The 27,281-nt window shown below is 35.3% G+C and overlaps 1 protein-coding gene across 1 annotated transcript in view; it reads left to right on the plus strand.

The window, feature by feature from the left end:
* Window positions 1–27,281, plus strand: part of SPATA6 (spermatogenesis associated 6) — a 158,077-nt gene that overhangs the window by 115,341 nt on the left and 15,455 nt on the right. Inside the window, exons 10-11 of the mRNA XM_052636760.1 lie at window positions 343–527; window positions 4,329–4,428. Coding sequence (XP_052492720.1) covers window positions 343–527; window positions 4,329–4,428 — 285 coding nt within the window. The remainder of the gene's footprint in view (window positions 1–342; window positions 528–4,328; window positions 4,429–27,281) is intronic.

Raw genomic sequence — 27,281 nt, forward strand, 5'->3', positions numbered from 1 at the left:
ACTTACAGAGGACGTGTTCTGTGTCGAGAATTTTCTTGTGTTTTACATACATTATCTCTTTTTTTAATCTATTTTGCCACGCAGTGTGTGGGATCTCAGTTCCCCAACTAGGGAATGAACCCAGGCCATGGTAGTAAAAGCATGGAATCTTAACCATTAGATCACCAGGGAACCCCCTAATGAAATTTACCTTCAAATATAGCTGTGACGTTATATTTGATTTTTTTTTTTTACTTTTACAAATGTTGTGTGTGTATGTGTATAATATCACTATATATATGTATATATATGTCACTATATATATATATATATCCTGTGTATATGTATGTAATTTTTAAACAGGTCATCAGAACACCTCATGGGAGAGACTTCGATGACTCTTTGGAAAGGTGTGAAGACTATCTGAGTTCAAGGTCATGCAGCAAGCCCCAGCATTCAGCCAGGACCTTACTTGTTCATTCAGCACCCTCTACCATGCCGAAGCATTCTCCAAGCCCTGTGTTAAATCGAGCTTCTCTCAGGGAAAGGTAATGCTTAGTTTCTATTTCTGTATTAATTTTTGAATAATCATTAGAAAAGAGCAGGCAGTAATTATGTATGTCACGTGACTATTTGTAAAAGGGTAATTTGATTTTAAGAGTCACTGTAATTTTTTTTTTGCTTAGAACGTATTGCACAGTGTCAGATACTCCTCCCCAGCCCAGTTCTCTCAAAGTGAGTTTATTAACTATAGTGAGTTTATTAATTAGAGTCACTTTAACCCTAATTAAATATTGTAGTTTCCAAAGTGAAAAATAGAGTATATGATAATTGTTTTTAAGAGATTCATAGGAATTTAACATTATAGTCATGGCTTATGTATAAAAATAGCATAGGTTATATTTTTTCTTTTACTGATAATAATGATACTTATTATCACCTGCTTTCATCAAATTACCTACCCCAACTGCCAAGAGAATCTTAATGTTAATGATCTAGTTCTCCCTCTAAAAATGTTTTGGCAAAGTTAAGACACTTGTTATAATTTGAATGTGAAAGAAATAATTCCTCTTCATCTGTTTTTGTTGTTGTTGAATCCAAATTGAAAATTCCTTGCCTCCCTCACAGTTAGTAACGTAGAAAACAAGAATTGTCATAAATTAAAAAAAAAAAAAAAAGGCAAACAAACCCAACCCTCGGTATTTAAGAAATTTTGTAGAAATTTGAAAACCTAAGAGATATACTGTCAACACATAGAAATATAATCTATCATCACACATGGTATCAAAAAGCTAAAATGGCACACTGAATCTCTACAGCATGCTAGGGTCATCAGGCATAAATAAGAAAGTTTAAAGTAGCTGTAGAGAATCTATCAAAAGTTCATCTCAAAGCCAATGATTCAAACAAGTGTGTGCCAGTTTGGGAACTGTACTAAAGCACCCCTGTTATGAACACATAAATTTGTTTCATCATTAGTCCTGTAACCATTTGAAATAGGTATATGAAGGAATGCTAGAGACGCTCATCCTAAATCAGGTAATTTTGACTAATGTTACTTCAAGTCAATCATGCCTCTGGAAATCAAGTTCAGATAGGTAGGTAGGTAGATACATACATACCTACATACATCTATATAGGGAGCTATGTCTGTGTGTCGGTAGCTTTTAAAAGTTCGAGAGAAGCTCTCAAAGAGAGGTTTTTCTACTGAAGTCTGATAACTTGTGTCTCTCTTATCAGGGGACTTTCTTTGCATTCCACGATTGCTCAGATGTTCAAACGTTCAGTTGGTGCTACTCTACTTTTCCCTGCTTTCAGAATTAAGCACTTGTGGTTTTCTTAATTAGGTTCTTTGCTATATCTGTAGGTTTTCAAGCATTTTTTAAACCTATAACTCCTTGGATATCTTACTATAAACACTGATTTATTTTTCTATTTTTTTTTGCATATTTTGAAGAAGTCTCCAATTGTTTCCTGCTATAGTAAAATATCAAATTTAATCTTGTGTTGTTTTTTTCCTTGTATATAATTTTGTCTCAGTATTTTGAAGTCAGGTTGATAAATTCTTCATTGAGGCTGTTTTCAAAAATTCTTTATTGAGGCTAGCTAATGTCAGCTGTCCCTTTTTCATATTTCAGTGCAGGGGATGGTTTAGAGTAGGTGACAGCATTTATTTTGACGTTGGATAGTAGATATAGATAAATAAGTTCTTTGCTAGAAGGATACCAGTGATTCAGATATTAAACATTACATATTTTACCTATGACTGCAAGAAATTTGAGGTACTTTTAAAATTAAAGAATATAATAGTTATTTAGTTTGAACACTTCTAAATAAGTTGATAAAATTTTATTTGGGTACTTTCTAGTATAAATAAACTTTTTTATTTTCACTAAGACAGAACACCTCTACTTCGAGTGTATTTTCTAAAAAAATCTAGATCTAGTCTGTAAAGGGAAGTAAAATATATCAGATGATATGTCTTTAAGACAAGTTACCAAGAGAAAAAACATTTTGTTCTTTTTAGCATGCTTAGTACCACATGTTTAAATATAAGACTTTCTATGATCTGGCTTTTAGGTTACTGAGAAATATACTAGAGTGTTTATACAATCCATTGGAATCAATAAACAATTTAAACTGATGTAAACGTAGATTGTATGTCCTTGGCAAAATTGGGAGTATGACAACATACAGCTCTATTTTTTCTGGGTACATATTCATTAAAATTAAATAAGTTTTCCTCTAAGATTGCTGTAAAATGCTGACTCTTTACCATGTATAGGAATAAATACACTTTTGAAAGCTTTATCAGCGACTCTAAGCAAATGACTTTATTTATTGTGAAGGTCCTTTTTGCTTTAAGCCTTTTAAAAGAATAACTCCAGTAGAGTTAGTACACCATAGACGGGTTTCACTTTTGATTATAAGTGTTATGTTTCAAAACCAGTTTTCTCTTCAAAGTGTAAATATTAATATTATGGCATAATAATTATATTAGCTTATAGAGTTATTAATAAAATCAGACTAAGAAATACTAGCAAATCTAATTTAATAGGAGCTGATATTCTCATGCTAAAGGTTTTGCTTTCTAAATGAAGTACGGCTGTTAGGCAGGCATTCCTTATACCACAGCACAGACTAGTGGATCCTCTCACAGTATCATCAAAGAGATCCTCCTGGAGCTGCACATTTGAGTCTCTATTTTCAAGATGTGTTACATACGTAGCCAATAATAAGGCCTGCCAATATATTTCCATAAGTGCAGGCTACACTTCCTATTACAAATGCAGGAGATTAAGATTTAGATATAGTTGGATCATCCATTATTGATTGAATTCTTTAAAACAGATTATGTAAATCATTTATCCTGCTTATTAGTTTATACTTTGTGTAAACACATAAAATTATAACTTTGTAAGGACAAACTTAGAAGCTAGAAGGTTTTAAGCAAACTATTAGCATTTTAGTAACTCATTCCTTTATAATGAATCCATCTGCAATGCAAGAGACGCCGGTTAGATTCCTGGGTCAGGAAGATCTGCTGGAGTAGGGATAGGCTACCTATTCCAGTATTCTTGGGCTTCCCTTGTGGTTCAGCTGGTAAAGAATCTGCCTGCAGTGCGGGAGACCTGGGTTCGATCCCTGGGTTGGGAAGATCCCCTGGAGAAGGGAACAGCTACCCACTCCAGTGTTCTGGCCTGGAGAATTCCTTGGGCTATATAGTCCATGGTGTCACAAAGAGTCGGACCCGACTGAATGACTTTCACTCACTTCCTTTATAAAGGAATTATCAAGAATATGTCATGTAGATACCTTATAATCAGATGGATGTAGAAATTTTCATTATCACTTAATAAAGCAAGATATCTTAATTATACTAGTGCCAGTTTTGAGTTTGGGAAATGTATGAGAAAGAGAAATGATGGGCTGCTTTACTTCTTCTTTGGCATGTTTAATTCCGAGAATGGAAAATAATTTTAAAGGTACTATATGTGGAATTATTCCTCTAATATAAAAATTTGTATCTTTGTTTAGAGATAAAGCTTTAAAGAATTATATATGGACATTGTTAAAATGGTTAGGTATATAGATTTGCTGTCCCCAAAGCATGTCCAACTTTGTTCGACTATTAATTGAACGTATTGTGAGGACCTAATACTACAGTTGAGGTTGAGTATTTGATTTTATATCTGTCTCTCATCCTCAGTCAAAGAAAGAAAATATGTTATTCTAATCCTTATATGTTATCACAAAGGGATAAGAAAAAGTAACTATGTGTCTGGCATTTGGTTATTTATTTTTCTCTCCCTCTGGCTGCAAGTCATCTTTGTTTTTTATGTCTACAGGTTCCATTCTGATTGGTGTTCACCTTCCAACTGTGATGAGATCCATGACCGGGTAAAGAATGTCTTGAAATCACATCAGGCTCATCAAAGACATTTATATGTTAGTTTCTAAATTTTTCTCTTGAAGGCTTTTTTTTTTTTTAATTAGGGATGAAAACCACCCAAGATGTTTAACGCTCACGATATTTAATCCCTGGGAAGGAAAAGAAAAGATACAACCTCCATTTAATGGAAGTCAGTGGTTTAGCTAAAGGGAACATATCTAACTTCCTGCCTGACCTGAGTCATTATGCAAAATGTTTGACACAGATCATGTTAACTATAAAAAAATATTAGTGATACCTATCTCATAAAGAGTCAGTAAGTAGTGACTTCATGATTTTTCACAGCCTTCAAAATATGGGAACTCTTGTTTTATGACCCAGAATAAATTCCATTTCCTGCAGATAGATTTGATTGAATGGTAGATGAGAGAAGGGATGAGACATGTGTTTTGGAGAAGTTTCCCAGCTGATTTTTATGCTAATTAAATACTTAAAAGAGGAAAAGAGGAGGTCAGGTTTATCAGTTTAGTACTAAATAACATCAGTATGAGAATCTGACTTAAGGCAAATGAACATAAAAATAAATGACAGGTGGGAAATAATTACAGTATATTATTCTTTTCGTGTTTGGTATCTTGTTTCAGTCATTTATTTAAAAACAATTATCAGGAGTCATGTTGGACACCAAGCTTGGTCCTGGGAATATAACTGGATTATATGACATTGGCATCATGTTATATAGTTGAAAGCTTCTATTATGCATACTGATTTTAAATTAAACTTGTTTTCAAAGTATAATATAATTACAGATAGTCCCAGTGACTGCCTGTCCCAAGATTAACATTATCCTAACTTCTAATAACAAGATTAGAAGTGTTAGAAGATTAGAAGTAAAAGTATTGCATATTTTTATGTTTATAGCAGTGACATCCTACCATGTCTTTTCTCTTTTTTTTCTTTTTTTTCGTTTTGTTTTTCTAGTTGGGATATTTTTGCAATGCAGACATCTTGTTACCTAGTTCTTCACTCATGCTGCTGCATGGTATTTCATTGTGTGAAAATACTGCCATTGGTTAATGCATTCATCTATTGATGGACCTTTGGGTTGTTTCTGGTTTGAGCTATTTTAGAAATGTTATGAACAGTATGTATCCTCAGATAACATTGTATACATTTTATTTGGGTATGTTGCCACCACTGTATTGCTTAGTCATAAACTGTATAAACATTAAGCTTTTCCAAGTGATTTTAACAATTTACACTCCCACTACCAGTGTGAATGAGTTCAGTTTGTTTCATTGCTCACTTCTACTTGATAGGTTGTATGCATGTATATGTGCGTGTGCATACATGCATTTTAATTTTGACATTTCGATTGTGAGTAGTTTTATCACATAATGGTTTCAATTTGCTGTTTCCTGGTGACTAGTTTATTGGCTATTTGGGTATTCTCTTTTGTGAGTATTTGTTCAAGTTACTTGCCCACTTTTATATTGCATTGTCTCTTTTAATTTGTTAAAATTTCCATATAGATTCTTGATATGTTAGATATATGTTTTATAATTTTCTTTTCCCACTCTATACCTTGCCTTTTCTTTCTTTGAATGATATCTTTTGATGAAAAGAAGTTCTTAAGACCAATGAATCCAATTTACCTTTTTTATTAGCATTTTTAGAATGTTTGTCTTATCAATGGAAATAATCAATAAACAATCTAAAATAAGAATAGAAATATTTTATTAGAGCCAGACTGAGAACTATAGCCCAAGAAGTTTGAATTGTGAAGGAGTAGCACTTGAATTGGGAAAAGGCAATGGCACCCGACTCCAGTACTCTTGCCTGGAAAATAGGAGCCTGGTAGGCTGCAGTCCATGGGGTCACGGAGAGTTGGACGCGACTGAGCGACTTCACTTTGACTTTTCACTTTCATGCTTTGGAGAAGGAAATGGCAACCCACTCCAGTATTCTTGCCTGGAGAATCCCAGGGATGGGGGAGCCTGGTGGGCTGCCATCTATGGGGTCGCACAGAGTCGGACACGACTGATGCGACTTAGCAGCAGCAGCAGCACTTGAATTGTGTTCCTCCAGACTACAAAGAAGAAGAGGCTTATATCAGCAAAACCCATGGAGTTATAGATAGATGAGTTAAGTGAAGATTGGTTATGGTCCGAAACGGCTGTGTAGTCACAAGTGGAGACCTTGTGACCTTAAGATTGCAGCTGACTGCTGCTGCAGATGTCTTGAGAACTGCTAGTATCCTGGAGTTCGATAAAGTTCAGAAAAACTGCTGGCCATAAGAACTGCTGGCTGTAATTAGCGTAAAGTTCAAGCCACATGACTGAGAGGACAGAATGACTTCTCCGTCCTTCAGTATGTGAAAATTTCTTCTCTTAGTTTACTTCAAGACTCCATCCTATGTTTTCTTCTAAAGACTTTGTGTTTTCTTTCACATTTAAGCATATGATCTAGTTGGAATTATTTTTTCTGCATAGTGGTAGGAAGGTGAAATTTTCAAGAAAGTTTCAAGTTCTATGACTGTGGATGTCTCTTTTTCTTTCTAGTTCTGTTAACTTTGTTTTATATATTTTGAAGCCATGTTGGTTGGATACAGATTTCAGACTATGATACAAACCTTTTATTGTAAAGTGTCCTTTTTTATTTCTAGTATTATTTCTTGTTTCATAGTACTATGTAGCAACACCTACACTGCTAGGCATATAGTTATAGCAACTTTATTTTGGCCATATATACATGGTGTATATTTTCCATCCTTTTTTTAATCATTATATTTAAAGTGTGTATCTTGTGAATAGCACATGAGGTTTTTTCCAGATTGAAAATCTAGAATTCTTATGTGACTGATGCAGCTTTCATTTGAGTTAATAACTTTTTTATAATCCTTTTCCTTTTTATTAACTTTTCACTTTTTTAAACTATGTTATTGGTTTCCCTAGAGATTGCAACTTGCATACATAACAAATTATTTCTTTGTTGACCTCGCCAATAATGTTGGGACCTAAGAACATTTAACTGTTTTTTTAACCTGCCTCATTTTTTGGATATCTATTATCTTGCATTTTGATTCTACATATGTAAAACATACAACAAATTCATTTTGCTTGTGTAGTAATGTTTATTCATTTTAATCACATATTTACCTTTTCTGTTATTACTCATCCTTTCCTGAGGTTCCATGTTCCAATTTCAGTTTTTGAGTCATTTTCCTCCCCCCTGTAGTACTTTCTTTAATGTTACTATCCTGGCTTTGAATTCCAATTTTGTTTGTTTAAAAACATCATGGTTCTACTTTTATGCAGGATTATAAAATTCTGTATTATATCCAGGTTGGTGGCTGTTTCCTTTTGGCGCTTTATCTTTCTAATTTTTGGCCATACCACAGGGATCTTAGTTCCCCAATCAGGGATTGAACCTCTGCTCTCAGCAGTGAAAGCATGGAGTCCTAACCGCTGGACCACTAGGGCGTTTCCTCCTGTGACACTTCAAGGAAGCCATTCACTGTCTTCTGGCTTCTTTTGTGTCACCTGAACGTCACCTGTCATTCCTCTGAAGTACTGTAGGGTTTCCCCATGCTGTTGCATTTAAGATTTGCTCTTCAACTTTGTGTTTAGTAATCTATGATATGCCTAAATGTAGTTTTCTTGGATTAATTCTACATTATTTACAGAGCTTCTTAAATTTTTAAGTTGATATCTTTCATCAGTTTTGGAAAACCCATTCATTCTTTCGTTAAACATTGGTTCTGTTCCAATACTGTCCCTCTGGAATTTCAAATTACACTTCTATAGGGTCTTTAGACTGTATATCATATGTATCTTATGCTTGTTTTGATGTTTTTAATTTTTTTTATCTCATTAAAGAAATTTAATTTAAAGTTAGGAGTCTCCCATATAAGAAAACCCTAAACCCAGAGGCTTTCTCTAGTGAATTCAACCAAACCTTTAAGGAAAACATAATGCTAGTTTTACACATTCCTGAAAATAGAAGAAAAAATACATCCTGGGTCATCTCATGATATCAACATTTCTTCTAATGTCAAATAGATAATGATGTTACAAGAAAAGAAAAATAGACCAAACTCCCATATAATATATACATAAAAATCCTTAACAACATGTTAGCAAATTAGAATCAGCAATATATCAAAAGGAAAATGTATTGTAATCAAGTAGACTTATTCCAGAAACACAATGTAAATTCATCCTATTAACAGATTAAGTACATTTTGTTCTGTGTCATTTCAATAGACGGAAAAAGTATACAGCAAAGTTTAACTCTATTCATGTTAAACACTCTTGGTAAAGTTGAGGTAGAAGCATTCCTTAACCTAATTAAGAAGCATCTTTTTTTTAATATAAATTTATTTAAAACCTACTGCTGATGTTATACTTAATGGTGAAAGACTAAATGCTTTTTCCCCCTAAGCTCAGAAGCAAGGCAAGCAAGCCCTCTCTCACCATTTCTTTAACATCATACTGGGAGTCTTAGATTATACAGATAGATAAGAACATAGATAAAAAGCATAAAGGCTAGAAGGGAAGAAACAAAACTATTTGCAAAGGATATGGTTATTTATGTAGAAAATTCCAAATGATCTACAGAAAAACTCCTAAGAAGTAAGTTTATCAATGTCACAGGATAAAAAGAAAGTAATTTTTTCCTATATACTAGCAATGAACAATTGGAATTTAAAAAAAGAAAATCCATATAGTTTACAATAGCACCAGAAACTGAAGTGCTTACATATAATTCTGACAGGATTATACAGAATGCAGGATCTGCGTTCTGAGAACTACAAAACACTGTCGAAAGATATCAAAGAGAGAACTAAAACAGAGTTACACCATATTCATTGGTTGGAAGACTTAATGTTAAGATGTCAGTTTTTCCCAGTTTGAACTCTAGATTCAATGAAATCATAAAACCCCATCAAGCTTTCAAATGGATATTGATAAGCTGATTCTAAAATGTGAATGGAAGAGTACTTGAGATACCAAAGAAGTTCTGAAAGAACAAAATTGGAGGATCCACCACCTGATTTTAAGATTTAACTGTAAAGCACGGCAATGAAGACTGTGTGTGTGTGTGTGTGTGTGTGTGTGTGTGTGTGTGTGTGTGTGTGTGTGTGTGTGCGCGCGCGCTCAGGCACTTAGTTGTGTCCAACTCTTTGCGACCCCATGGACTGTAGCCTGCAAGGTGTGTGTGTGTGCGTGCGTGCGTGCGTGCGTGCGTGCTCAGGCACTTAGTTGTGTCCAACTCTTTGTGACCCCATGGACTGTAGCCTGCAAGGCTCTTCTGTCCCTGGAATTTTCCAGGCAAGAATCCTAGAGCCGGTTGCCATTTCCTACTCCACGAGATCTTCCCAACCCAAGGATTGAACCCGAGTCTTTTGTGGCTCCTGCATTGGCAAATGGACTCTCTATCACTGTGCCACCAATGAAGACTGTGGTATTGATTAACTTATAGACACAGATATCAAGGAATAGAAGAAATCCTCTGGAAATAGACCCACACAAGTACTGATTTTTAACAAAAGTATAAACCCAATTAAATGGAGTCTTTGCATTTATTCTCTTTTTTAACACGTGGTTGTGGACAACCAAAAACAAACTGCTGACACATAATTAAAAATATATCAAAAATATATCATAGACCTAAAACATAGTAGGGGCTTTCCTGGTAGCTTAGCTGGTAAAGAATACGCCTGCAATGCAGGAGACCCAGGTTTGATTCCTGGGTCAGGAAGATCCCCTGGAGACGGGATTGGCTACCCACTCCAGTATATTGGGATTTGTCTGGTGCCTCAGACAGTAAGGAATCTGCCTGCAATGCAGGAGACCTGGGTTCGATCTCTGGGTTGGAAAGGTCCCCTAGAAGAGAGCATGACAACCCACCCTAGTATTCTTGCCTGGAGAATCCCCATGGAAGAGGAGCCTGGCAGGCTGCAGTCTGTGGGGCTGCAAAAGAGCTGGACATGACTGAGCAACTAAGCCCAGCACAAAACATAGTAGAAAATCCATTTAATTTATATTTTTAAATGACTTTAGATATGGCATCAAACACATGATCTATAAAGGAAAAGGAAAGTGAAAGTGTTAGTCGCTCAGTCATGTCTGACTCTTTGTGACCCTGTAGACTGTTGCCTGCCAGGCTTCTCTGCCCTTGGGATTCTCCAGGCAAGAATATTAGAGTGGGTTGCCAGTCCCTTCTGCAGACAATCTTCCTGATCCAGGGATCAAACCCAGGTCTCCAGCATTGCAGGCATATTCTTTGCCATATGAGCCACCAGGGAAGCCCTATAAAGGAAAAGGCAAGTTATTGGTAAATGTTATTAAAATTAAATTTTTTTGCTCTATGAAGACACTGTTAAGAGAGTAGAAAGATTAACCCTTGTCTAAATAAAAATATTTGTAAATCACATATATAGTTAAGGACTTATATCCAAAACTGAAATATATAAAACAACTCTTCAGGCTCAACGATAAATAAATAAATAAAATTAAAACTGGGCATATGATCTGAACAGACATTTTATCCAGTTAGCATATGAAAAGATGCTCAGTAGTCAATATAGAAATGCAAATTAATACAACCTAAGGTACTATTACACACCTATTAGAATTTGTTAAACAAAACTACCCCCCAGTGCCTCCCTAAAAAGAAACCCTAAAAATACTGTCAAGGATATGGAACAACAGGAATTATCATTTAATGCTGGTGGGAATGCTCAAACTTACAGCCACTCTTGAGGACAGTTTGAAGGTAGTTTTGTGTAAGTTTAAACATACACTTGCCATATGACCCAGCAGTCCTTCTCTTAGCTATTTACCCAAGTGAACTGAAGGCATATCTTCACACAGAAACCTGTACGTGAATGTTTAAGGTAAGGTAAGGTAAGGTAAGGTGAAGTCGCTCAGTCGTGTCCGACTCTTTGCGACCCCGTGGACTGTAACCTACTAGGCTTCTCCGTCCATGGGATTCTCCAAGCAAGAATACTGGAGTGGATTGCCATTTCCTTTTCCAGGGGATCTTCCTGACCCAGGGATCGAACCCGGGTCTCCCGCATTGGAGGCAGATGCTTTAACCTCTGAGCCACCAGGGAAGCTGAATGTTTATAGAAACTTTATTCATCATTTCCAAAAACAACATGTTCTTTAATTATGAACGGTGAACAAACCATGGTATAGCCATTCAATGAAATATAATTCAGCAACAAAAAAGAGTAAGCTATTAATGAATGTTACATGATGAATCTTAAATTTAGTTTGCTAAATGAAAAAAGCCAGAACCCCAAAGCTATACATTGCATGATTTTATTTATATGACATTGTTAAAATAGCAAAGGTTAGGAGACACAGAAGCTGTTAACTGCAAAGAAACTCACCTCACGGGAATTTTTAGGGTGCAGGCACTGATTAATATACTGGTATGACTGATACATGACTTAATATATTTGTCAAAACTCCTAGGAAAATGGCTGATAGCTGAGAGTAGTTTTTATATTTTTAAATGACTTGGTGGGTTTATATTTTTAAATGACTTGGTGGGGGGAGACAGAATATTTTACTCTTCTAATATACATTAGAAAGAGTTAAATTTACTATATAAAAATTTAATGTGTCATGTTGACTCTTTTGAAGATTTAATGTAGATTATAATGAACTTGCAATATTAAAATTACAAGACGTCTTTAAATTAGCTTATCTAAATAACTTCGGAATATGGTGTTTTGGCTGGATACTGTAAAGCTAAAGCCAAGAAGAACTACATGATCTCTATATTCTTATTTGGAAATTAACCAAACTTTTTCTGGAAAGAGCCAGATAGTAATTATTTTCTGTGTGTATGCTGTGGGATCTCTGTTATAACTACTCAACTCTACTAATAGAGCACAAAAGCAGTCATAGAGAACACATAAACAAATGATCATGACTGTGTTCCAGTAAAACTTTATCCATGTGCACTAAAATGTGAATTCCTTGAAATTTTCATGAAATGCTCTGTCTTTCCCCACCTAGTCATTTAAGAGCATAAAAATTACTCTCAGCTATCAGTCATACCAAAACAGGCAAAGGGCCAGAATTGCCCTGGGAGCTGTTTGCCAACCCTTGCTCTAGTAGATAAATGTGCTTTACACAGTGATATGGATTAACAATTCTGAAAATGCTTTACATTTATATGAGAGTTGGACAAATAAGTAAATAAATTGTGGATAAAATAACCAGGTTTCTGACTGTCAGAAAAAGAAGTTACAAGGAAACAAGATGGATAAAGCTAGAATGAACTCTGTGAAGCTGGATTAGAGTCTGAGATGACAATTTTAATTCATGTTTTTTTTAATATATACAAATAGATTAATTCAGAGTTATAGATATGAGTATACATGTGTTAGTATACTCACGTATTTTCCTGTCTTTACCCTTTGAAAGGGCCTAGAGGGAGTGACAACCCAATAACAATAAGCATACCCAGCTCCCAGATCTAACACCTATTATTTCTGAATATTTATTTTCTGTGAAAATCAACAGGCCTTTTTTCTTGGAGCAATAGTTAATTCTCAGGGTAGAGCCTAGAACATCTTACATTATGGAAAGTGATGAATTGTTCAAAATGTAAGAGGAATAGGGGTATATCTGTCTAAAGGACACAGGAGCAACCTGAATGAGCCCCCCAACTGGCCATTTCTTGAATAATTTGAGCAACAGAATAAATAGCATTAGTATTGAATTATATGAAATAAATATCCATGAATCCACACTGATGTAAATGAAACAATGAATAAATAATGGTGAGAATGAACCAATCTTCCTTACCGAAGAATCCTAAATAATAATTGTTGATATTGCCCACTCTAAGAATAGAGCTTCATTCTTCTCTTGCTCTTGGGCTGGGCTTGATTTACGTCTAAGAATAGAACATGGAAAAAACGAAATAATAATTTAGGTGGCACAGTGGTAAAGAATCACCTGCCAATGTGGGAGACAGAGATTTGATCCTTGGGTTAGAAGAGGAAATGGCAACCCACTCCAGTATCCTTGCCAAGAAAAATCCCATGGAAAGAGGAGCCTGGCAGATTACAGTCCATGGGGTCACAAAAAGTTGGACACAAGTGACTGACTGAGTGCACACAGTTTTGGAGGAGAAATCTGGCAGATGGCACCACTTTATTATCAAAGTGATCAAGATTAACATCACTAGTGATAACCGATGTTGATAGCATGCATCCCTTTATATCAGGGGATGTGAAGGACATGTCTGTGTCATATTGTTCTGCCAAACCCATAACCTTGGCCTAAATGTGAGAATACATCAGACAAAACCAAATGGAGAAACTTTGTACAAAATAGCTGACTGGTATGTCAAAATCAGGAGACAGCAGCACAGAAACTTACCACAGATTGGAGGAAACAAAGGAGAAACGATGACTAAATGCAGCACAGCATCCTATTTTGGATCCTGGAACAGAAATAGTACATTATTGAAAAAATTGGTGAAATCCAAATAAAGTCTGTAGTTTAGATAATAGTATACAATGTTAATTTCTTAGTTTTGCAAAATTTACTCTGCTTGTATGAAATGTTAACATTAAGAGAACCTGGATGAAGGGTGACGTTTCTGTGCACAAGAACTCTTCATCTTTGTAATTTTTCTCTAAATATTATTTTAAAAACCTATTGAGTTCTTCATTTTCAGTGCTTTTGACTTTTACCTGAGAGTTGGTGTGATTACAGACCCCTTCCTGCTCATGTGAATATATGTGCAGCCACCCAATCATGTTCAACTCTTTGCGACCCCATGGACTGTAGCCCACCAGGCTCCTCATAAAATTTTCCAGGCAAGAATACTGGAGTGGCCTGCCATTTCCTACTCCAAGGGCTCTTCCTGACCCAGGGTGCAAACTCACGTCTCTTGTGTTTCCTGCATTGGCAGGCAGATTCTTTACCACTGCGCTACCTGAGAAGTCCCTTCATTCTCATAGGTACTATTTACAACGCTCATCTTCTCAGGCAAGATAGAAAATTCTTTCTGCTTTTCAGAGACTTTCTGCTGAGTTTTTGTCCCTTCACCCTGTATAGTTTCAGATATTCTACAAGTGTATTGAGGAACAGTCAACTCAGTTTTGCACCCAGTGAGTCTCATTGACTTTTGGCCTCTCAGATTTTCAGTTTTGTCCATCTAACATAGTAAGACTGCCAAAACACTGCTGATTTGTTTGTCCTCCAACAGTGGGCCTGTCACAAAGCATATTTTTCTCAACTTTTTGTTCTGTTCTCAGAATTCACAAATGTCCCTAGGAAAATAACAGCTGTAGGCTGTTAACTCACTCCTCCCCTCAGGAATCTTGGCACTACTCAGTGTTGTTTAAGCAGCTTTCTAATGCCTTTAAACAAAAGCAATATAAGTATACATATACATGCACATACACAGACACACACAAACAACCCCTTCCTGCTCGAAAGTAAAAGACCTCAGCATCACTTCTTTTAAACACTTTAATTTGTCTTTGTCCCTGACCTGCCTTTCTTAAGTGGAAGGCAGTAAGGTTGCTCACGTTGACTTACATGGTATACTAAATCTCAGTATCTTAAATTGTTTTACATTAAGAGCAATCTGAACACAAGCTCTTCAAATTATTCTTTTTTTTTTTTTGCTTCAGTTCTTTCTTGCAGTATATATTGAACATTTTCATCAAGTATCTGTATCCTCTGTTGCTTGGACTATGCAAAGCACTGGGGATATTCTCGTGAAATCAAATTTTCCATAAGGAACTTATGTAATTCAGTTATTATTTTTAAACCAAAAAAGAAATATGAAAGATTAAAAAAGTAGTGTGGCACAGTATATGATGAAGGATAAGAATAAAAAGCAGAAGTAGGAAATGTTATTGTTTTTCCAGAGAAAAACTGAAATTGGTTACATAGGAATAATAACTTTATTAAACATTTACTATAGGCCAGGCACCATGCATGTATTTATTATTCCATTTTATCCTCATAATAATTTTACAAAGTGAGTACTATTAAGAAGTACTATTTCATAGATAAGAAACTGAGCCTCAGAAAAGTTATGACTTCTATATAAGGTCACATAGCTACTTAGGATGGTTGGAGCCAAGATTTAAACTTATATTAATACTCTTTGATCTTGAACACTAAGCTCTAAGAATACATACAGTCTTATACATATATCTAACAATATGCCTAAGCATAAACATGTGAAAACATGCAAACACAAGATCCATGTTCAGAAACAAACAGCAACATACCAGAGACACACATTGCAAATTGTACACTTAAAACACACTCCCTAAATACAGATCAGGCCAAAGTCCATGTTGGTCCTGTCTGAAAGATACTCACAGACAAAGCTATACCATCTTGAATACAAATGTTAGGTTTTTTGGATTTTTTTAAAATTACATCACAATTTTTAAAAGTAAAGAAAAGTTTTTATTTCACAAAGAATTTAAATATCAACCTCTTCTGGGGCAGTAAAAAGGTCCTTCATAAATTCTTAAATGTTTTATTAGTACAGAGGAGAGTAAAACATGTTGTATCAGAAATTTGACAATCATTTATAAATGAAGAGAACCCATCTCAAACAAAGCTAATGGAAGTTAGTGATCATGAAAGACCCCTTTGGAAATAAAACCCAGTTGAGTAAGGAGAAGACTCTCGACATTTTATCTTAAACATTTTTTCAAGAAAATCTAAAATCATTTCAACAAAGCCCCAGTCCTTGTGTTATAGCGTCTGAAACCCCAGTTTCCGGTGCGTTTTGGCACAAATAAGAGATTGTGATGTAATCCTATCAGCCTATACTGTCCAGAAATTCACGTTTTTACATAAAACTCATTCTGAAAATTGTGAGGTATAATCCAGTTAAACTAGAAGGTTCTTGTTGGGCCAAATTGTGGGGAAAACCAAATAGGAAGCATAGACTTTATCCTGAAATCCAGGAGTCATGAAGTCAGATGCATTCAGGAGTTAGGATAGGTGTTGAGTACTGTGACCCATAGAGACACTCTGTAACCTCTGTGGATGAGAAAACAAACCACTACTCAGCTCTAGATAAAAGTGTTGCTGTATAGGAATTCAGGCACAAGGTTGCCAGATCTTCCAATTATTTTTTTGAAGTATTCATTTTAATATAAATTTGTTGTCTTTAATTCACATTAAAACAAAACATTCTGTGGTCCAAACAAAGCACATATACCCACTGCTATCCGGCAGCCTCTTCTTGTGTGATCAGTGTATAGTGTTTTTCTTAGGAAATGAATTTGATAGCATTAAGTAGTCAGTTGGCTTGTGGAAAGAATGACAATTTAGAGTGAGATTTGTGAAAATAATATAATGAAAGAATAAATCAAGAAGGGTATATGATTTGCCAGGGAATAGTATGGTTTAAATATTAAAATTCTGAAGTTGATTAGTAAGTTTAACAAATTTAATAAATTTAATAAATAAATTGCTCTGTATGCCTGCAACTAGGACTGTGTGCTGTTTTATGGAGGCTTGTGTTCAGCAAGTACTGTTTTATTCCAGTTTCCTGATAGGTTTCTTGTATTAGTAGAATTGGTATATATAACATATTTAGAATGGCACAGGCATATAGAAAGTATTTAATAATGTTTGCTATTCTTTTTTTAAAATCACTTTTCTATGATGATAATAAATTGGAGATTATTATAAGCAACTGAGAAGTCAGTTTCACAAAGGAATAATGAGATTATTACTTTTTTCCCCTGAAAAATCCACTTTTGGTTTTACTGGCTCTGTTGTATATATTTTTCCTACATTATTAATTTTTGGTCTATATCACTTCCTTCTTCTTTCTTTGGAGTTAATTTGCTGTTCTTTCTGTTAGAAACTTTCAGTGACTATTCACATCATGAAATTTAGTCTTTTTCCTATTGTATACATATATTTAATTAATACTATAGATTTCATACCCATCTAATCAATGTCATATTTTTACTACCATTTCCATTGTAATTTTTGTTTTATCCTTGGGATATTTAAAAGTATATTGCTAGATTCTCAAACATTTTTGGTGTGGGAGGAATCTATTTTTTTTTTTAATTTTTGCTTCATTCTACTGTAGCTTGAGTACACGTGAGTTTTCAGTCTTCTGAAAATTTTGAGATCTCTTTTATGCTCAATATGTGGTCCATTTTCCTTCCAAATGCATTTTAGAAAAAAACACATGATATCTGTTTTTTGAGCTTAGTGTGCTTGACAACTAGGTCAAGTTTGTTAATATGGTTCAGTTTTTCTTTATCCTCACTGATTTTTTCTTGTCTGTTAATTCTATCAGCTACTGAGAGAACAGTTTTTAAAAATCTCCCATTGTAATTTGCCTATTTTAATTTCCCTGTTCTAACAATTTGAGCTTTGTGTATTTTGGATTATATATACATATATATGTGTGTGTGTGTGTGTGTATATATATATATATACACATATATACATTGTATGTGATTAATGCATATAAATGGAGTTACAGTATTTATTTAATGAGTGTAACTTTGAGCAATGGGAAGCTCTTCGTATTGGCTCTGAAGTCTTTTGGATGTGAACTTGGTAGGCTGTAATAGTTCCAGGCTCATCTTGCACATTTCCTCACCTAGATCTGATGGTAGCCATCCATTTCTCTAAGAAATTCTGGTTTGTTTTGATGGGCAGTTATATTTCAGAACAAAACTTGTGTACCAGTGGTGTTCATGCTACAGAATTGGTCATTGTTTTTTAGGTCTTTTCATTGGGCAGAACTAGGAAAGACATATTTTTAAACAAATGATACCTCATATATTCAGATTCTAAATTAGGATCACAGATTCCTCCCCTTAACTTATTGGGTTAGCCAGTAAGTTTGTTCAGGATTTTTTCTGTAACAAACGAGCATTATGGCCAATGTAATATATCTTATATGTGTCTTCTTTTTTCCCACATCAAGTCTCATTTCTCAAAGATACCAGGGAATATACGAATATACGTATATATAAGATAAAATATACAATATGAAAAGAATATAACCCAAGTCCTCGTTTGCTTTGTCAGCAAAATAGTCTCAGGACAAAAATAACAAACTACCACCAAAGATGACTCCAAAACAGTTAATTTTTTGTAAAACATATACCTTCCACATTTTTATCTTATCTACTTTTTAACAATTGTACTTACCTACCTTTTCATAGAACATATTATATACTATACTCTGTCCCTTCTGTCCTTCAGTTAGTGTTAGTTCTGTGTATAAGTGATTAATGTGTAATTTCCTCCCACTGTGCATGAATAGGGCTGATCTGTGTAAACAACAGGCTGTTTCAGAAATTATAATGTATGACTTCCAAGGCTAGATCATAAAAGATGTAGAAGTTTCTGTGTTGTTCTCCTGTAAGACCACTTACTCTTGGTAAGTCAACTGTCTGTCATGAGGGCATAGATAATTTAATACATTTTTGATCTGTTTTACGAACATATCTTTCCTGGCATGCTTTTGCTGAGGGCTCTTATTTGGTCTTTTTTCCCCCTCTTAAAAAACTTTTTATGAAGCTTAACCCACTTTGATGATTTGTGTGTGTACAAATTTATTTTTTCCTTAAATTTTAGAAAGGACATATGATTTATGTTTACTTTTCTAACTTTGTAGCTTGAGCGCTCTTCTTTTTCTGTTTTGGTCATTTGTTTGAAAATATGGCAATTTAGATTTCCTGACTTTCTCTTTCCAACTTTTATATAGAATTTTTCTTATTTTAATTTTATTTCCCTGATCAATTTAGATTCTTTCCCCAGATGTTTTTATTCAATGTAAAGTTTTATCTTGACAGGTGACTTTGGGGTGTTAGTTTTGAGAGTTAATGGATCCCAGACTGCTCCAGCCTCTTCAGAATTTACTGTAAACCATTTGTACTCATCACTATGGAAGTAGGAAAACTTTTTCCAATTTCAGTTACTGTTCTCAAATTTGCCCACTGTGGTTTTTCTTTCCCCCAACTGAGCTTTTGAGTGAAACTTTTTGTTATTTTGAAGTTACCTGATTTATACCTAGCACACCTTCAAAATTTAGTAAATACCTTGATACGGACCTTTTCTGTGTTTGAGGCTCTTCAGGTCTTCAGTTCTACCTCTCTAGCCTAGTGTTTCATGAAACAATTATGCTGGGTGCTCTGTCCCCCAGAAATAACCTTTGCTTGAGCCAGGACCAAGTTTTTTATCCTCACTAGTCCAGATTGTTGAGTCTTCAGGTTAAGAATACAGTTCCACAAGTGTCAATATTACTTCTGTGGGTTTTGCTGCTTGTATTTTCAAGGCTTCTTGCCCTGGTATATCTTTATTTCTTAAGCACCATAAGACTGCACTAATATCTGCTGTACTTTTCAGATACTTTTGAGTTATCTACCTAGCAGGCCCGTACAGCTTTATAAATCAATAGATGTCATGATTGAGAAACTGGCTGTATGTCATTTTCATCACTAGTTTCATCACTCCATTTCCCTATAGCCATCAAAAGCTTTGTTAATTTCTCTGTGTCACAGCAATGACCCTTGTCGTAATGTAAGCCCTGGTTCTTCACCTCTTGTCCATACTCAGAATGTATAAATGCTTTGAGGAGAAATAGAGCTAGAGATCATTATTCCACTTTTGAAAGATTCTCTCCTCTGAAATTTTAGTTATCTCTAGTCTTCATTGTTTCTGCATCTTTCTAATATGTTTAAAAAATGTAAATTTTTATTTTTTTCTGGCTTTTCTAGTTTTTAGCAATAGCATTGGTCTGCCATGAATTATTCCATCTAACGTCAAAACAACTTCTATTTGTTCTTATGAGGTGATTTATACCTGTGTATATTTGTTTTTTCTTGCTGCCATAATAAATTTGGTGACTGAGATTAATTATCCTACATTTCTATAGACCTGAGTTTTAAAACGGGTCTTATGGGGCCAAAATCAAGGTATCTGTTTTCTTTCTTGAGTTTCCAGGGAGGACCCATTTCCTTACTATTTCTAGCTTCTGGCAACCACCCACATTTCTTGGCTTGTGGCCACTTTTCCTCCATTTGCAAAGCCTTCAACAATTCCATCTCCCTGACCCTTATTCTTAGTCACATTTCCCTCTGTCTAACCATAGCCACAAAAGGTTTCTCTGCTTTTAACAAATCATTTGATTACATTGTTGATGTTCAGTTGCTAAGTCGTGTCCACTCTTTGTGACCCCCACAGACTGCAGCATACCAGGCTTTCCCTGTCCTTCACTATCTCCCAGAGTTTGCTCAAACTCATATCCACTGAGTCAGCGATGCCATCCAACCATCTCTTCTTCTGTCGTCCTCTTCTTCTCCTGCCCTTAATCTTTCTCAGTACCAGAGTCTTTTCCAATTAAGAAAAGACTGTCAGCTCCTCACCTCAGGTGGCCAAAATATTGGAGCTTCAGCTTCAGCATCACTCCTTCCAGTGAATATTCAGAGTTGATTTCCACTCATATCCACTGAGTCAGCGATGCCATCCAACCATCTCATCTCCTGTTGTCCTCCTCTTCTCCTTCCCTAATCTTTCCCAGTACCAGAGTCTCTTCCAAATGAGAAAAGACTGTCTGCTCCTTGCCTCAGGTGGCCAAAATATTGGAGCTTCAGCTTCAGCATCACTCCTTCCAGTGAATACTCAGAGTTGATTTCCTTTTGGATTGACTGGTTTGATCTCCTTGCAGTCCAAGGGACTCTCAGCCTTCTATAGGGTCCAACTCTTACATATGATTGATTAGATTGGGCCCACCCAAATAATGCAAGGTAATCTCCTCTTATCAAGATCCTTAACCTTAATCAAATCTGTACAATCTGCAGTAACATAATCCCTGGCTCTGGGAATTAAGGCTTGGATATCACTGGGAACTATTATTCTACCCACCACAGTGCCAGTAACATCTTCCTGGAATTCCCTTCTGTGGCAATTCTTAAAATATTTTTTCTTTGTAATTTATTTTTAGTAGTTAAATATTATACACTTGTATGTGGTTTTCTTTGTATTAATTGTTTGACATTTGTAGAGCTTCTCAAAGAGCACACATTCGACATGTTAGACTTGCTCTCTGTTTGCCATGTGTCTCTTAAGGTCTTTTATTTTCATTCCTGGACATTTTCTGATGGGCATGTTTTATATTATGAATATATTTCAATCTGTAACTTGGATATTTGTCTTCTGAATGAGAGTCCTTTTGGGAATACAAGTTCTTAATTTAATGTAGCTCAGTTGCATTGGTACATTGGTTAATGCTTTGGTTAGCACTTGCTTTACCCCATGTAAGAAAACTTTGGCTAACCATGGTTCTAAAAATATTCTCCTATTTATAAAATCTTTAATCATGTTGCCTTTCACGTTAGATCAACAATGCATGTGGATTTGATTTGTATATATAATGTGAGACTTGGATCAAGATTCATTTTATCCTCATATGATTATGATCCAGCATCTTTCTCTAAACAGTCTTTCTTTTCCTCACTGTAAGTTCTTGGAGAGATAGTCCTGGATTCTGTTTGTTCCATTGGGAGTTTAGATACATGAGTCTGTTTCTGAATTTTCTTCTATTTAATTGATTTAATTGTCTAATTTTGTATTAATACCATACTTTCTCAATTTCTATAAGTTTATAATAACTTGATATCCTATGGCATAAGTCCATTAACTTTATTCTTTCTTGCAGATTGCTATGATTATTCTTGGTTCTTTGTATTTTTATCTGCATTCCAGTGTCAACTTGTCAGTTTTTAAAACCCTGCTAGGATTTTGATTGGCATTACATTAAATCTGTGCTTTGATTAGAGGAGAACTGATATCTTTCCAGTATTGAATCTTCTAATTCATAAAAATGGTGACTTTAAAAATAAATTTAGATCTTTAATTTGTTCCAATTTTGTCATAGTTTTATTTTAGAAGACTTGCACGTATTTCAAGAGATTTATTCCTCAGTTCAGTTCAGTCACTCAGTCGTGTCCGACTCTTTGCGACCCCATGAATCGCAGCACGCCAGGCCTCCCTGTCCATCACCAAATCCCGGAGTTCACTCAGACTCACATCCATCGAGTCAGTGATGCCATCCAGCCATCTCATCCTCTGTCGTCCCCTTCTCCTCCTGCCCCCAATCCCTCCCAGCATCAGAGTCTTTTCCAGTGAGTCAACTCTTCGCGTGAGGTGGCCAAAGTACTGGAGTTTCAGCTTCAGCATCATTCCGTCCAAAGAAATCCCAGGGCTGATCTCCTTCAGAATGGACTGGTTGGATCTCCTTGCAGTCCAAGGGATCTCAAGAGTCTTCTCCAACACCACAGTTCAAAAGCATTAATTCTTCAGTGCTCAGCCTTCTTCACAGTCCAATTCTCACATCCATACATGACTACTGGAAAAACCATAGCCTTCCTGGACGTCTGATATTTATGTTATTATAAATTGTCTCTTTTAAAATTCTATTGTCTATTAATTCTTGGTATGATGATTTCTTAGAATAGATTTTTGTATAGTTATCTTGTATCCAGTGATGACCTTACATTTACATATTAATGTTAATAGATGGTAGATTTTTGGATATTTTTATATGTAATCATAAAATCTGAAGATAATGGCATTTTATTTATTCCTCTTTAATCTTTACTTCTTTTATTTATCTTTGTCTTATTATACTTCTAGGGTTTCCAGTATCCAATAGAAGTGGTGATAGAAAAGGCTCGGCTTATTTGCCATCCAAAGAAAGCTTTCTATCATTATTGAACATTGAGTGTGATGATTTATGTAGACTTTTTGTGAACATGTTTTGTCAGGTTACAGAAGTTTCTTATATTCCTTATCTTCTAAGAGATTTAAATTATAAATGTATGAATTTTACTACATTGTATCTATTGAGGTAATTATATGCTTTTTTCCTTAGTTTGATGTGGTAAATTACTTGATTTTCAAGTGTTAAACCATACTTGGATACTTGGAACAGAATTCTTGTCATAATTTTTAAAAAACATATCTTGCCTGGAGAATCCCAGGGATGGGGGAGTCCGGTGGGCTACCGTCTACGGGGTCGCACAGAGTCGGACACGACTGAAGCGACTTAGCAGCAGCAGCAGCAGCAGCTTCAATTTGCTGATATTTTTCCTAGGATTTTTGCATCTAAATTAATGATAGTGCTTGGTATGTAAGTTTCCTGTCTTGTGGTGTCCTCCTCAGAGTTTCACTTGCCTCATAAAAATGAGTTGAAAAATGTTACTAACCATTCTCAGAGTCTTTGTAAGATTATTTCTTAAATGTTTTAAATAAGCCCATCTTTGACAGTTCTTAATAATGGATTTAATTAGCTAATTATTATGGCCAGAAAAATATTTGTATGATTTTTGTCCTTTTAAATTTTTTGAGCCTCACTTTAGGGTTTAACGTAATACGGTCTCTTTGGAGAATTTCCTGTGTCTGAGAAGAATGTATATTCTTCTGTTGTCTGATAGAGTGTTCAGTAGATGTCTGTTAGGTCTCGCTGGTTTATAGTGTTGCTCAGGTCTTCTGTTTACTTGTTAATCTTCTGTCTGATTGTACTGTACATTGTTGAAAATGAGGTGCTAAAGGCTCCAAGTAATATGCATCAGGAGTTTCTCATTCTCATCTGTATTCTCCAGAGAAACAGAAGAAACAGGAGGGGTATGTGTGTGTGTGTAACAGAGAGAGAAAGAAATTTTAAAGAATTGGCTCATGTGATTGCAGAGGTTTAGCCTGATGGTCAGTCAGGTGGATACTCAGCAGAGAGTTTATAGTTCAAATCCAAAGGCAGTCTGCTGGTGGAATTCCTTCTTGAGGGGAGGTCAGTCTTTGTTCTATTAAGGCCTTTAGCTAACTAGATTGAGGCCCATCCATTTTATGGAGATCAGTTTGCTTTATTCAGAATTCAATGATTTAAATGTTAATTTCAACGAGGCCTGTGACTCCAAAAGGGAATTTTTGTGTATGAAGTTAACTGGCCTAAAGGATATTCAACCAGGCCTGTGGCCTCTTAAGACCACAGCCTCTCAATTTCTGGGTTAACTTGTCCAAAAAAAAATTTTTTTATAAGTAAAAATAGGATTTAAAAATTAAACACTATTAAGTCTGGCCCTCTCCTCCTTTTCCAGCTTCCTTCCAAGATGGGCTTTCTGGGTACCTAGTCAAGGGCTACTGACCCAGTTTGATTTCTGCTTCAGGACCGGGATGGGGAGAGAGGGAAATGCATCCCTGATTATTGCTTGCAGTCTGACTCTGACCCCAGGCAGCTGGGCGCACATGGGCGAGGGATAAACCCAGCACGAATTGTGATTTCTTATCTGACTGAGAATTTTCCTGTAAAGATCATTTGTTGGGGAGGGATGTTAATAGGGGGCTGAGGTTCTTTTTTTGTTGTTTTTTTTTATGGTGACTATTTTTCACATTATGTTTAATCATCAGTGCTTTAAAAAGCGGAGTCTTGTAGAGTCCTGGGAATTAGGTTCCCTGGCACATTGGGTGGGAGTGTTTCACGATTTGCACGTGGGCTCTGGCCTCTGGGGCACCCAGGAGGGATTCACACACCCTGGCAACCTGGGCAGGGGGAAAAACCCACTGCAGCTGGGCCAGCCTGTGTTTTCATTTCAAATGGGATCCAGTTGTTTTTTTTTTAATAGGGAGTCATACTTTTTTTAAAAAAGCTTGAGATCTGAATGTGATTTCTAATTGTACCAGATGTTAATGTTTTAAAGCTATAACAATGTTTAAAATTTCTACCTTTTTGTGTTTCATTATTTTAACTGTTCTTTTATCTATTGTTGTATGTGGACTGGGATATTTTGTTTCTCCTCTTAGCATTTGTTTCTATAACCAGAAATAAAATTATATATTAAAGAAAAAAATAAATGTTACTCTCAGCCATAAAAGGCCCACAGATATATCAATAATAACGTTTAACCAAATATCTGGGCACCATGGCTGATCTAGTTTGACATAAAATTAACCATTACCCATGCTTTTCCACACTCTGCCTCCAGAAATATGTCAAAGTTAGCATTTAAGTGTTCTTTTAAGTGGTCTTCCCTTTAGAATTTGTTATCCTCTATTATACTTACAATATAAAGCAGTTTATAGAATTAGAAAAACCTGGTTCAAGGCCAGCTCTGCAACTTCTTATCCTTGTGACTTGGAACAACTCTAACTAAATTTTCTCTATATTATGATTTAGAAATTTAAATCCATTAATTGTCCAGGGTGAGAATGCAAATTAGAACCAATAGTTAAATTCTATTTGAATTCTTGTCCTTGTACACAATTCATTATAAATAATGTTTTTAATTTGATAGCAATAAAATATCTTGTAGGTATTTTAACTATATGTGAGAATTTCATTTGAGAATGATGGTGTATATTTTATTAAATACTATTTAATGAGTGAGATAACTACCTTTTTAGTTGTGGCTTTATCTTAAAGTGTTGAACTTCTTTTGTCCTAAGTTGTTCAGTTTGCAGGCATGAGGTATCTACCTTTTATTCCTTTGTTCCAGGGGTGTTCTAAGTATGACGTCAGTTGCATGTGTAAGATAGTGATCATCAATGATGGCAACCTTAAGAGAATCTTTAACTTACTGCCAGTTTCAGGGAAAGAGAGCCCACAGCTTCTTTTAATAAAGTGTCATTTTATTAATGACTTTTGCTGAAAGAAAAATTTTTCTTCATGGAATTCCTGAAAAAGTTTCTTCTGGGTTAAATTATTACAGAATACCCTCTTAAAAAACTAACTGAATAGATATTAGCTGAAAGACTTTGAGCTTAATTTTCATATAGGGGAATAATCTAATGGCTTAGAATGGAGACTTTTATTTTATAGCCCAACTTATTTGCATTGTAGCAGACAAGATAATGTAAATTATCTGGGTTTAGATTCCAGCTCTGCCACTTAATAACTTGAATCTTTGGGTAAGTTATTAATTTTTCCAAGTTTCAGTGCCTTTTTTATAAGGTTATTGAAGGCTTACAAGATATTCATGTGAGAAGTACCTAATTCAGTCCTAGATACCTTGAAGGAACTCAGCAAATATTGGTGTCATTTATCTTTGTTTACATGTGGGCAAATGGGAATGTTGATGAGGAAGAAGAAGGGAATCCCTCCTCCATGCCCCAGAACTGAATTTTTCTGGCATTAATGAGACCGATATATCTCTTCAAATGCTTGCTTTTCTCATAGTTAATAGCTTTGGATAGAGCATGTTGTTTGTTGCCTCTTTGCTTTTTCACGATTTAATCTTTTAAAAAAAAAGCCTATAAGGATGCTTGTAAGAGATATGTTTGTGTTTGAATATGTATAATAAATGTCCCAAAATACAGTCTTAAAATTTGAAAAGAATAGCCATGAAGGCTATATAGTTTTTGTTTCTTGGGGCAGAATTTCCCTCCCTGAACTCCTTGGTTCTAGATAGGCGTCAGTGCTCTATAGAAATAGCTTTAGTGACTGTGATCTTACTCCCTCTTAAGACACCGTTCTGGCTTTAGAATGTTCTATTTATTAGAAAGGTCTTCTTCATTTTGTCCTTTATTGTATCTCATAATAATTCTACCTGTCGATCCATTCTACTCATATATATTCACAGAATAAACTAATCTTATCTCATGTATATGCAGGAATCATGTCTTAATCATCTTTCTGTCCTCAGAGTCTAGGATAGTAAGTGTGCTGTGTATGCTTAGTCACTCTCAGTCATGTCCAACTCTTTGAGACCCCCATAGACTGTAGCCCACCAGGCTCTTCTGTCCATGGGATTCTCCAGGCAAGAATACTGGCGTGGGTTACCATTCCCTTCTCCAGGGGATCTTCCTGACCCTGAGACTGAACCCGTGTCTCCTCAGCTCAAAACAGGGGTATTATTTAATGAATA

This window comes from Budorcas taxicolor, chromosome 3, assembly GCF_023091745.1.
Source record: "Budorcas taxicolor isolate Tak-1 chromosome 3, Takin1.1, whole genome shotgun sequence".
Lineage (NCBI taxonomy): Eukaryota > Metazoa > Chordata > Mammalia > Artiodactyla > Bovidae > Budorcas > Budorcas taxicolor.